We start from the raw sequence: 13,436 nt of genomic DNA, 5'->3' as shown, positions 1-13,436 counted from the left end.
GGTGTAAGCACCATAGGGCTGTGAATGGAGCACACTGGAGGAGCACTCGGGAGGCCTCTGGCTATAGGGAAATGATGGAATGCCAAATATATTGATTGGCTAATGTGCAGTCCTAATTATGGAAAAGGAGTCAGGTTGGTGCAAGGAGGGGAAAGCAAAAAGAAGAAGCAGATAAGCTACAAGTCGGCCTTTCTTCATGGTCCTGGACACGTAGCCCTCCTGTGCAAATAACTCACAACCTTCCTGCGCCCAAGCTATCACCAGACACCTGCGAGTTAGCTCACTGCAATGTTGGCATTATCAGTACTGCACAAAGCCCTCTTCAGCATACAGCATAAACACTATGCCATCAAATCTCCAACAAGTCTTTGTTTCCTTTCAGTCTGCTCCTCTTCTGCTGGTTCTGCCTGTTGCTCCCTGGCAATGTACCTTTTTTTTTTTTTTTTTGAGACAGAGTTTCACTCTTGTTTCCCAGGTTGGAGCGCAATGGTGCGATCTCGGCTCACCAAAACCTCCACCTCCTGGGTTCAAGCGATTCTCCTGCCTCAGCCTCCCGAGTAGCTGGGATTGCAGGCATGCACCACCACACCCAGCTAATTTTGTATTTTTAGTAGAGACGGGGTTTCTCCATGTTGAGCAAGCTGGTCTCGAACTCCTGACGTCAGGTGATCCGCCCGCCTCAGCCTACCAAAGTGCTGGGATTATAGACATGAGCCACCACGCCCAGCCCGGCAATGTACTTTTATACTTCCTTTAATAAATCTGCCTTTCTTTATCTACAACCGTCTTGGTAAATTCTTTTACCCCTGGGCCACCAGCCCAAATAGTTGTCATTCCCCCGAGTATATTCTGTATTCTGTACGGTTTCTGTTTTGCAAAATCCCATTTCACTTGGTTATCTTGTAATATTCCTCCCTCCCCTCCTGCCCTGCAGGCTTGGTTTTTGAGGTATGGATGAACAAAGTAGCCCTTCTTTTTATTGAAAATACCTGCAAAAACGTCACTCAAGAAGCTCAGAAGAGTTGAAAGGACTTTTAGCAAATTTCACATAAAAGCAAGATAGAATCACTGTGAGTATGGGGAGGTGGAGAGTTGATCTGACATGCAAGTAGCTCCTCAAAGGCACAGATACTGGCAGAGAAGGTGGGGAGGACTACAAACAGCTACATGTGTACACTCACATGGCTTGAAGAAGGGTAGAGAAGCCATGTCCTGGGCTAGATGACTGTTTCTCCTGTCACCTGTGTCTCCTTTTGTACTGAGCTCAGTTCTCCTCCCAAACTCTCCAGATTGTCCAGGTACAGGCTCCCATGGTCCTCCTCCATCCTCTGGGAAGTGGACAACAAGTGCCAGAAAGGGCAGGCCATTTCTTGAAGGAGGCAGATGGTACCTAGGGAACAGCCAATGTTTGGGTCAGGTCAGAGAAAGTCCAGAGCTCCACGCCCTAGAGGTCAGGTCCCTCTAGCTCCAGAGCTGCCCTCCCTCATTCTGCCCCCCAATCTAGGGTATTACAGAGAGAGATTACAGACAGGATGCGTCAAAGGACAAGAAGTACAAACACATGTATAAAATCACAGACCCATGGTCAGCACCTAGAAGACATCTCAGCAATCATGTAGCCCATTAATGGGTGAAAAAAAAACTAGGGTTTAGAGAAAGGAAGTTCCAACACAAAACCCAGGCCCAACCCAAGACCTTCAGTGAAGTAAAAGATAGACAACTGACATGAATAAGAACGAATGAGGGATGGACGTGGTGGTTCACGCCTGTAATTCCAGTGCTTTGGGAAGCCGAGACAGGAGGGTCTTTTGAGCCCAGGAGTTCAAGACTCATCATGGGCGACATAGCAAGACCTTGTGTTTACAAAAAAAAATTAAAATTAGCCAGGCATGATGGCATGAGCCTGAAGCCCCACCTACTTGGGAGGCTGAGGCAGTAGGATCACTTGAGCCCAGGAGGTCAAGGGTGCAGTGAGCTATGATCACACCACTGCCCTCCAGCCTGGGCAACAGAGCAAGACCTTGTCCCTTTAAAAAAAGAACAAATGGCCGGGCGCAGTGGCTCACACCTGTAATCCCAGCACTTTGGGAGGCCGAGGTGGGCGGATCACAAGGTCGGGAGTTCGAGACCAGCCTGGCCAACATGGTGAAACCCCGTCTCTACTAAAAATATAAAAATTAGCTAGGCATGGTGGCACGCACCTGTAGTCCCAGCTACTTGAGAGGCTGAGGCAGAATTGCTTGAACCCGGGAGACGGAGGTTGCAGTGAGCCGAGATCACGCCACTGCACTCCAGCCTGGGTGACAGAGCAAGACTCCATCTCGGGAAAAAAAAGAGACAACAAATGGAGATATCTTGAGTGAATGATCAATGCTGTGTTAAGATGAAGCTAAGAAAAAAGACATCTTCTATTTTCAGCATTATAGCAGACTACTCTCCCACTAAAAGCCATAAAAATTTTAAATAAAATGTGAGAGAACTTCAAAGAATTCATGGAAATCACGGAAAATGGAATTAAAAGGTTAAAATATAAAATATTGTAACTCTATTTGGTGAAGGGGAAATTAAGAAATAAAAGCTTAAATATATGTTTTTTTGTTTGTTTGTTTGTTTTTTTGAGATGGAGTCCCACTGTTGCCCAGGCTGGAGTGCAGTGGTGAGATCTCAGCTCACTGCAACCTCCACCTCCTGGGTCCAAGTGATTCTCCTGCTTCAGCCTACTGAGTAGCTGGGATTACAGGCACGCGCCACCATACCCAGCTAATTTTTGTATTTTTAGTAGAGATGGGTTTTCCCCATGTTGGTCAGGCTGGTCTTGAACTCCTAACCTCAGGTGGTCCACCTGCCTCGGCCTCCCAAAGTGCTGGGATGACAGGGGTGAGCCAGTGCACCTGGCCATATATACACATATATACACACATACATACATACATATGTGTGTATATAAATATATGTATGTGTGTGTGTGTGTGTATATATATATATGGTTTTTTTTTTAACTAGCTGGCCATGGTCGCGCATGCCTGTAGTTCCAGTGATTCAAGAGGCTGAGGCAGGAGGATCGCTTGAGCCCCGGAGTTGGAGGCTGCAGTTGTACCACTGCACTTCAACCTGGGCAACAAAGCAAGACCCTGTCTCTTAAAAAAAAAAAAGGTAGAGACAGGAATAGATAGCCTAAGGAACCAGGATGGTGGAAGGGAGACTATAAAAATTTGAAAGAGTTTAGTTCTAAGTCAAGAAGGATAAGAACAGGAAGGCCAAGGATGGGGTTGAAGCTCCAGAGCAGTGCTGTCCAGTAGAACGTTCTGCAGAGAAGGAAATTTCTCTGTCTGCACTGTCCAATATGACAGCATCCAATAGCCACTGGACATATGTGGTTATTGAACACCAGTGATGTGGCTAGTATGGCTGAGGAACTGAATTCATAACTTTTTATTTTATTTTAGAGATGGAGTCTTGCTCTGTCACCCAGGCTGGAGTGCAGTGATGTGATCTCAGCTCACTGCAACCTCTGCCTCCTGGGTTCAAGCGATTCTCCTGCCTCAGCCTCCCGAGTAGCTGGGATTGCAGACATGTGCCACCATGCCCAGCTAATTTTTGTATTTTTAGTACAGATGGGGTTTCACCATGTTGGCCAGGCTGGTCTCAAACTCCTGGCCTCAAGTGATCCGCCCATCTCGGCCTCCCAAAGTGCTGGAATTACAGGTGTGAACCACCACATCTGGCCAATAACTATTTTAATTAACGAAAGTTAAATAGCCACGTCTAGCTGGCAGTTGCGGTTTGGAACAGTGCAATTCTAGAGAATCCAAAGGGAGGGCCTCCACAAGACAGGTTCCTAAATCCAGACCGAGGACAAGAAGCAGGGCACTGTTCCCTGGACACTCACCAGCCACCATGAACAGAAAGATGCCGAAGCCCAGCATATAGTAAGGCCACAGCACGGAGAACTGCAGGGGGCCGAGCTTCATCCTCACAGCCTGGATCTCCAGGGCATGCAGCACCAAAGCCAGGAAGGCACAGGCCCCTGGAGGGTCACAGGGAGGCACCCTCGCTCTCCTCCCATGATACCTGCCTTCCCTCCAAACTTCACCCCCTGTGGCTCCTGCCTGGAGGCTCCTTCATCCTCACCCCCTCTCTGAAAAAAAAACTCCCACCCAGATGCCTGTCCCTCCCCCCTTTCTGACTCATCTTCAAAGCCCATGTGCTTCACCTCCCAGGGAACCATCATCAGAACTCCCTTTCCTAGCACCCTCTGCATCTGCCCTTAGCTCACTTCAGGTCGCACCCTCTGGGTGCAACACTTTGGATTAAATGCAATCCCATTTTCCTACTGCTCTACCTCCACCATTTGCCTAGGAGCCTCTCACGGTGGAGCCTGGGTCACCCTTTATAAATGTCAAAAGAGGCCAGGTGCAGTGGCTCATGCCCGTAATCTCAGCAATTGGGAGGCTGAGGCAGGAGAACCGCTTGACACCAGGAGTTCAAGGCCCGCCTGGGCAACATAGCGAGATCCCCATCTCTACCAAAAAAAAAAAAAAAAGTTTAAATTAGCCAGGCGTGGTGACACATGCCTGGAGTCCCATCTACTTGGGAGGCTGAGGTGGGAAGATCACTTTAGCCCAGGAGGTTGAGGCTGCAGTGAGCTATGATCGCACCACTGCACTCCAGCCTAGGCAACAGAGTGAGACCCTGTCCCTAAAAAGAAAAATTATGCCTCTTTTGATATTACAGGGACTGATCACTCCTCTTTCTCTGGACTCCTCCCCAGGCCCTAGTGAAGGTCAGGGATCACCTAGCTGTTCCACACCTGTGAAGAAGCTGATGCAGGCTAACACAAAGTTTTGCTTCCAGGTCCTCAGGAAGAACTTGGATGCAAAGGGCACCATGATGAAGGTGGTGAGGAAAGCCAGGAAAACTGCAGAGAGCAGGAAAACCCGGCCGAGGATGATGTAAACTGCAGGGGAGGGAGAAGTGGGGCTGAAGCTGGGAACCCTGACCCAGAAAGGTCAGAGTCCTACAGAGCCTGGGCAGGGCTGGCCCCCGGAGCTTCCACCACCCTTGGATCCCAAAGCATGGCCTTGGGACCAAGGTTGTGACCATGCCACTTTGGCCACAATAATGCTCTGGCTCCACAATTTGATTCCCAATGGCATAGAAATATATGAAAAAAAATTAAATTGACAATGTTAGATACTGAAATCACCAGTTCTTAATAAATTTTTTTTTCTTTTTTTGAAACAGGGTCTCACTCTGTCGCCCCAGCTGGAGTGTGGCGGTGCAATCTCAGCTCACTGTAACCGACTTCACAGGCTCAAGCAATCCTCCTGCCTCAGCCTCCAGAGTAGCTGGGACCATAAGCATGCACCACCACACGTGGCTAATTTTTTTATTTTTATGTTTTGTAGAAACAGGATCTTGCTCTGTCGCCCAAGCTAGAGTGCAGTGGCACCATCATAGCTCATTGCAGCTTCAACCTCCTGGGCTCCAGCGATCCTCCCATCTTGGCCTCTCAAAGCGCTGGGATGACAGGCATGAGCCACTGTGCCTGGCCTTAACAAACGTTATTATGTGAATTTGGTTGTACCAAACCATGTATCATCCACTAGGGGAAAATGGTGGTTTTAAAAAGCAACACAAAATCAAACTCTTGTGATAAAATTTGTTGCACATTCAAATGTGAAGAATCACACCTGTATTGGTTACCCTGAAATAACTCGCTGTGGAAAATCAGAACTTTGTGAGGTCAAAATGTTCTGAACTCTGAGGGAATCCCCACACCTTTATTTAATTTTCCTAGTTAATAGGAGTGAGACTGGGTGCAATGGTTCATGCCTGTAATCTCAACACTTTGGGAGGCTGATGTGGGAGGATTGCCTGAGGCCAGGAGTTGGAGACCAGCCTGGGCCACATAGTAGGACCCCATCTCTAAAAGAAATTTTAAAAAGTTGGGCATGGTGGGGCACACCTGTAGTCCCAGCTACTTGGGAGGCTGAGGCAGGAGGATCACTTGAGCTGAGGAGGTGGAGGCTGCAGTGAGCTATGATCACACCAGCCTGGGCAACAGAGCGAGATCCTGTTTTTACAAAACCTAAAATTAAAAAGTTAGCTGGGAGCTGTGGTGTGCACCTGTAGTCCCAACTACTCAGGAGGCTAAGATGGGAGGATCGCTTGAACTCCAGAGTTGGAGGCTGCAGTGAGCTATGATCACACTAGCCTAGGTAACAAAGCGAGATCCTGTTTTTTACAACACAAAAAATTAAAAAATTAGCTGGGAACTATGGTGAGCACATGTAGTCCCAACTACTCAGGAGGTTGAGGCGGGAGGATCGCTTGAACTCAGCAGTTGGAGGCTGCAGGGAGCCATGATCATGCCACTGCACTTCAGCCTGGGCAACAGAGTGAGACTCCATCTCTAAAAGCAACAACAGCAACAGGAGTAGTGAAACAGACCAAAAGTAGCAGAGCCAGAGTCTGATAACAGGGTGATTTGTTCTCTGACTGCTGGCATGATGCAGACCCATGTGAAAATGAGTTTACATACCCTCCTGCGCTGGCAGAGGTGGGCAGATGGCAGTGGGATAAGGAGTCAAAGTTGCTGTTGAAGCCCCAGATATCCCAGAGTCTGCTCTTGGGTTAACCAAGCCTGGTTAATTTTTTGTCTTTTGTTGTTGTTGTTGTTGTTGTTGTTTTGAGACAGGGCCTCACTCTCACTCCCAGGCTGGAATGCAGTGGCACGATCACAGCTCACTGCAGCCTCGAACTCCTGGGCTCAAGCAGGAGCCCTCCAACCTCAGCCTTTTGAGTAGCTGGGACTACAGGCACATGCCACCATGCTCAGCCAATTTTCTCATTTTTGTAGCAACAGGGTTTGGCTATGTTGCCCAGGCTGGTCTTGAACTCCTGGCCTCAAGCAATCCTCTCGCTTCGGCCTCCCAAAGTGCTGGGATTACAAGTGCAAGCCACCGTGTCCAGCCCTGAGCTAATTAGATTTTGTCCTCTCTGCTCCCACCCTGTTCTTTCACCCCCCACCTCTGTCCCGACACTGGCCGCATCTCCCTCTCTCTCCTCCCCGCCTCCGTCCCTCCTTACTGGATAAGGGTCGAGGCTTCCAGCATTTGACATGGAAGCAGTTCTCAAATAGGCCACTGAAAAAGACTTCATGGGACTCCTCGTTCGTCAGTCGCACCCAGAAGGGAAAGATGGAGACCACCAGTATAAGCAGGTAGCCTAGGGAGGTTAAGGCTGGGACTATGGCCCAGGAGAATCCCTTCATGTCCTTGTCCTCTAACGTCAGCATCACCTGTGTAAGAGAAAAGTGATCGTGAAGGTGGGACACCGACCCAAATTCTCCTGCAGCACAGAGGGAAAGAGACAATGGCTGGGGAAATGTCAGTGCTGTGTATGGCGCATATGTGAAGCTCAGTAAATTATGATTTCTTTGCTTAACTTTACAGCCTACACACCTCTGCAGCAGACCAAAAAAAAAAAAAAAATGCATAAAATGTTTTCTGTCACTAAATCACTGGGTGATCTTGGGCATGTCAGGTTCCCTCTCTGAGCCCCAATTTCTTCCTCTGGTAAAGTGGGGAGGTTGAACTGGGCCATTCACAAGGCCTCTTCAGCTTTAAAGTTCTCGACTTTCAGCTGGGTGCGGTGGCTCACACACACCTGCAATCCCACCACTTTGGGAGGCTGAGACAGGCGGATCGCTTGAGTCCAGGAGTTCAAGACCAGCCTGGGCAACATGGCGAAACCCTGTCTCTACCAAAAATTAGCCAGGCATAGTGGTGCACACCTGTAGTCCTAGCTACTCAGGAGCCTGAGGTGAGAGGATCGCCTAAGCCCAGGAAGGTCAAGGCTGCAGTGAACCATGATCACACCACTGCCCTCCAGCCTGGGTGACAGAGCAAGACTTTGTCTCAAAAAAAAAAAAAAAATTAAATAATTTAAAAAATAAAAAAAAAAAAACTAAAGTTCTAAGCTTTCAATTCTTTTTTTTTTTTTTTTTTTTTAAGATGGAGTCTCATTGTTGTCGGCCCAGGCTGGAGTGCAATGGCACCATCTCGGCTCACTGCAACCTCCGCCTCCCAGGTTCCAGCAATTCTCCTGCCTCAGCCTCCTGAGTAGCTGAGATTACAGGCGCCCGCCACCACACCCAGATAATTTTTGTATTTTTAGTAGAGACGGGGTTTCACCATGTTGGCCAGGCTGGTCTCGAACTCCTGACCTCAGGTGATCCACCAGCCTCAGCCTCCCAAAGTGCTGGGATTGCAGGTGTGAGCCACCATGCCCAGCCCTAAGCTTTCAATTCTATCAACAGCCACCTCTACTGGCCATCAGAAGGACAACTCCAGCCATTTTGCAGTCAACTGTCTTCCTTTTGGGATTTCAGACTGAGAACCAAGGGGAGATATTCAGACCAGAGCCTTAGGTGCCCTTATTCAGTGACTGGCCTTCTGACCACAGGAACTGTGGGTTTAGGTGGGGAGGGGTCTATCTGTGCAGGAGGAGCCCCTGCTGAGAAATGAGCAGGTCATGTACATGCAGGAAGTTTTACAAAGAGTTCTGGTGTTTCATAGAGCCTCCTGCAGCTTGGGCCCTTACTGAAGGATCCCTATCACGTGGAGCTCCTCCCCCAAACCCATCTTCTCTTTCATCACCATCTGTCACTAAGATGTCTCCTTTTGTGGCCAGTCACTGGTGGCTCATGCCTATAATCCCAGCATTTTGGAAGGCTGTGGTGGGAGGATCTCATGAACTCAGGAGTTTTGAGACCAGCCTAGGCAACACAGTCAGACCAGTCTCCACAAGAAATTGTTAAAAATTAGCCAGGCATGGGGGCATGTGCCTGTCTGTAGTTCCCAGCTACTTGAGAGGACGAGGCAAGAGGATCTCTTGAGCCCAGGAGTTAGAGACTGCAGTGAGCTACGATCATGCTGCCGTACTCCAGCCTGGGCAACAAACCAAGACCTTGTCTCTAAAAGAAAAAAAAATTTCAAAAGATGTTGTCTTTTGAATGAGTAGTTACACCGTGGTGGGTAAGTGCTAGCTGGTGTCGTCTCAGCTTCATCACTTCCTAGCTGTGTGATCTTGGGGAACCTGCTCAGAGTCTCAGGACCTTGCTTTCCCCATCTGGAAAAGGAAGGATATAACACCTGCCTAATGATAAGGAAGGATATATTATAACACCTGCCCAGTGATAAGAATACAACACCTGCCCACTGAGAGGACCAAATGAAATAACGCATACCAAAGTGTCCAACACAGTGCTGAGCACTCAGGTTAAAGTTGGGAGGGCAGGGATGGAGGGCAGACTTCTAAAATTCAGATATCCTTGTGGGAGAAGGGGCTGGAGTCCACATCCAACTTCAGGACAAATTGTTTCAACGAATCTGCTTTCCCCTCTGTCTGTGCTGAGCCTGGCAGCTCTGAAGAATGAGAGTTATCCAGCAATGGGAAGGAAGGAAGGAGCAGGGACGGTGATTGGAGCTGCAGGGAGGGTGGGCGTGGCCAGAGGCCTCCAGGTGGCACTGTGATGACCCTGGCTACCTGGCAGTGCAGAAAGGGGACATCAGGAGGTGAAAGGAAGATGTGACAAGGGAGGTGCACCCCAAGATGGCAGTCTTTCTTTCCAAGTCCTACCCAAAGCCGGGCCTGGGGACTCTTGCCTGTGCAAGGCTGGGCTTGGCAGCATCACGGTTTTCAAGCTGTGCCTGGGGAGTAGACAGCACAAGGCCCTCAAAGTGAGTGTGCTTTCCTCCCCTGCTCCCACACCCTGTGCAAACCTTGCCCAGTGCAGGCACTGGTGCCTCTACCCAATCCCCATGCAGACCCTCACTGCAGCCAGGGAAGGGGGCATCTTTGCCCAGGCAGACACTTGCTGCAGCCAGGGAAGGGGGCATCTCTGAAAGCTACCAATGGCTATGGCTGAAAAAGCCTAATGGCAGAGGGCAGAGGTGTGGGTCCCTTCCTGTACCCCCCACACCCAAATACCCTGGTTATAAACAGGTAAACACATGTTCATCTTCGACGCTGTCAGAGTGACTTGAAAATGTTTGTACTTTCTCTTCCTTTCTGACATTCTCTAGTTTCTCTTCTTTCCACTTGAAAAATTGAATTATTCCCTTCTTTCCTTATTATTTTTTGTTTTCAGCTACAGGGTCTCACTCTGTCGCCCAGGCTAAACCTCCTGGGCACAAGTGATCCTCCCACCTCAGCCTCCTGAGTAGCTGGCACTACAGGTGCGTGCCACCACGTACAGCTAATTTTTTAATTTTTTGTAGAGACGGGGGTCTAACTATGTTGCCCAGTGTGTCTTAAACTCCTGAGCTTAAGTGATCTTCCTGACTTGGCCTCCCAAAGAGTTGGGATTACAGGTATGAACCACCACACCCGGACCTTCCCTCTCTTTAAATCTCCCCTTTCCATCTCCCATCCACTCTCCAGGTCATACAAGTCATCCCAACCTCAGGGCCTCCATTTCCTTCTCTCTAAAATGATGAAGTCTGTTGGAACAGAGGGCGTTGAGGCATCCTTCTAGTATTAGAACTCAATGGGAAGGAGTCATGGCTGCATCTTGACCCTGTCCTCTGTATAGATGGGAGTACACTGGGCATTCTAATTTGATAGGAGGCACCTCTTCCTGTCTACCCCATCTCCACCTGAATATGTCTAGAAGTGATTTCTGTCTCCTTTATTTCTACCTTTTTTTCTCTCGTTCACCCAAACCCTAGCCTTGAACTCATGCTGGTTCTTCCCTCTCCCCAACCCCACTTCCATCTCATCAGCCTTCCTCATCTTCTCAGTTTTCCCTTCATAAAGTTCCCCAACCTTCCATCCTTCCTGTCCCCATGCCTGCCACGTCTCCCTCCACACCTGGAACATCACCATCGTCCCCAGGCTCCTCTGGCCTCTGTACCTGGTGATTTGGTTTGGCTGTGTCCCCACCCAAATCCCACCTTGCATTGTAATAATCCCCATGTGTCAAGAGCAGGGCCAGGTGGAGATAATTGAATCATGGGGGCAGTTTCCCCCACACTGTTCTCATGGTAGTGAATAAGTCTCATGAGCTCTGGTGGTTTTATAAGTGGAAGTTCCCCTGCTCAAGCTCTCTCTTGCCAGCCACCATGAAAGATGTGACTTTGCTCTTCATTCACCTTCAGCCATGATTGTGAGGCCTCCGCAGCCATGTGGTGCGAGTCAACTAAACCTCTTTCCTTTATAAGGTACCCAGTCTTGGGTATGTCTTTATTAGCAGCATAAGAACAGACTAATACACCTGGGTTCCTTCCTGGGGGGGTGCCCGTTCTGCTCCCCTAAATTTTCCAAACCCCACTCCCCTGAAAAGTGCAGCTTGGTCCTGTCCACTCCACGCAGCCCTCCCAAACACTCCCTCAGCAAAAATTCACGGTGCACTTACAGGTCGCCCCATTCCCAATGTAGGCCAATGGTGGGGATTCAGAGACGAAAAAAGGCAGGAACTCAGAGGCTCTTGGAACTACTAGGGAGAGAGACACAGAAACACATCGTGTGATGCAGTGCTTTCGTCTTCACAGCCCGGGGTTACTTTGGGGCCAGGCATACCCCAGGGCACTACCCCTTATCTGTCCCGTTCCCACTGCCCCCTCCACTCTCCGGTGATGAGGACCTTGTTCTCCTTTCCCTGGGCACCAGGCCAAGGCCCTCCCTGAAGCAGCCCTTAGTGCCAGCACTGGACAAGGTTATATCTTCGCATACACAACTTAAGATCCGCACGGATATAGGCCAAGCTGAAAGATCACAGATATTTGAATATAAGAGGGGATTTGTAGATCCTTTTGTACAGAAGCAGAGATGGAGAGCTGGAGAGAGGGAATGACTGGTGGAGGATTCCACAGCCCATCGGTGCTGGCACAGGGACCAGAGTACTGCATCACTGCCAGGTCAGCCTCACCAGCCACCAATGGCCAGCAGTTCAATTCAGTGATTCCCAAATCTGGAATTCTGTAGATCCAGAGAATGCTTTCTTATAGGCATGTGCATGTGTGAGAAAGAGAGAGAGAATGGGGGAATATAGGACTGCCAACTTTTTATTTTGCCAAGAGCATTCAAAACAAAGCAACTTATCTACTGTCACTGGTTTGGTTTTTATTCAATTTTTTGTTGCTGTTGTTTTTTGAGATAGAGTCTTGTGTCACCCAGGCTGGAGTGCAGTGGTGCATTCATGCCTCCTGGGCACAAGGGATCCTCCTGCCTCAGCCTCCCGAGTAGCTGGGACTACAGGTGTATGCCATTACACCTGGCTAATTTTTTTTTTGAGATGGGGTCTTGCTATGTTGCCCAGGCAACCCCTGGGCTCAAGTGATCCTCCCACCTTTACCTCCCAAAGTGCTGAAATTACAGGCATGAGGCCCCACGTCTGACCAAATTATTATTTTTTAAAGGACCAATGGGCCGGGCGCGGTGGCTCACGCCTGTAATCCAAGCACTTTGGGAGGCCGAGGCAGGTGGATCACAAGGTCGGGATATTGAGACCATCCTGGCTAACACGGTGAAACCCCGTCTCTACTAAAAATACAAAAAAACATTAGCCAGGCGTGGTGGGGGCGCCTGTAGTCCCAGCTACTCAGGAGGCTGAGGCAGGAGAATGGCGTGAACCCAGGAGGCGGAGCTTGCAGTGAGGCGAGATCCTGCCACTGCACTCCAGCCTGGGTGACACAGCGAGACTCTGTCTCAAAAAAAAAAGAACCCATAACACCAGGAGGTAAGAAAAGCTGTGTACTCCATGGTGGTTCCTGGACCAGCATCTGAGGACCACTGGCTTGGCAGGAGATTCCTGGACCCCAGGCCCCCTTCAGCGCCTGAGCTGCAGCCCCAAACCTCCCAGGCCCTGGCACTTCCCGGGAAAGCCCGCAGCTACTCTGGGGATGAAGGAAGTGGGCGACCTGAAGGGCATCCTAGTTTGGAATGGGAAAGAGACCTTCCCTTCGCACTGTTTCCTCCGGTCATTTGTGGCAACTTGGACTGTACATTGACCCAGGGTAGGGTCAGAGGTTCCTTCCCGTTGACAACCCTCCTCGGCCCTTTCCCCTGAATGCCAGGACTCCGCCCTTCCGTGGCCCCAAAGCCATAGGGATATTTTCAAGACCCCAAGCTGGGCCCTAACTAGGCCATCCGCCCCGAGCCCCTGCCCCGGGCGTCCCACAGCCAGTTAGGCGATATTCGGCCTTGGGTGGGTAGGGGGATTTCCCCACATCCTCTCCCAACCTGTGGGGCCACCTTGCTCTCCCCGCCTACTGGCCTCCCCTCTACCCTTCCCTCCACCTGCGGCACCGTCGTAGAGGGTTTCGCGTCCCAGAGCTGGGCTGCCCTCCAGGCGGGTCACGGTGGGACCCTCGCCCGCCCCTCCAGGCTCCACTGCGCTCCTGGAGCTTCCGTTGGCCCCAGAGGCCCCA

General features: G+C 50.0%; 1 protein-coding gene across 4 annotated transcripts in view; it reads right to left on the bottom strand.

Annotated features, from left to right (window-relative positions):
• Nucleotides 1–1,017: 1,017 nt before the first annotated feature.
• The window catches only part of TMEM225B (transmembrane protein 225B), a 49,334-nt gene continuing 36,915 nt past the window's right edge, over nucleotides 1,018–13,436 (bottom strand). For 2 of the 4 annotated variants that reach the window (XM_032755992.2, XM_058443136.1), the window contains exons 3-7: nucleotides 11,423–11,503; nucleotides 7,093–7,303; nucleotides 4,811–4,957; nucleotides 3,890–4,027; nucleotides 1,018–1,390 (exon numbers count right to left, since the gene is read on the bottom strand). In XM_032755992.2, coding sequence (XP_032611883.1) covers nucleotides 1,218–1,390; nucleotides 3,890–4,027; nucleotides 4,811–4,957; nucleotides 7,093–7,303; nucleotides 11,423–11,434 — 681 coding nt within the window. In that variant the 5' untranslated portion in view covers nucleotides 11,435–11,503 and the 3' untranslated portion in view covers nucleotides 1,018–1,217. Of the gene's footprint in view, nucleotides 1,391–3,889; nucleotides 4,028–4,810; nucleotides 4,958–7,092; nucleotides 7,304–11,422; nucleotides 11,504–13,305 lie in introns of all 4 variants that reach the window. The other 2 variants (XM_058443133.1, XM_058443142.1) reach the window with 2 other exon arrangements.

The sequence above is a fragment of the Hylobates moloch genome, unplaced genomic scaffold, assembly GCF_009828535.3.
Source record: "Hylobates moloch isolate HMO894 unplaced genomic scaffold, HMol_V3 SCAFFOLD_1, whole genome shotgun sequence".
NCBI classification, from domain to species: domain Eukaryota; kingdom Metazoa; phylum Chordata; class Mammalia; order Primates; family Hylobatidae; genus Hylobates; species Hylobates moloch.
The sequence above is the reverse complement of the archived record's forward strand: the minus strand, read 5'-3'. Positions and strand labels throughout refer to the sequence as shown.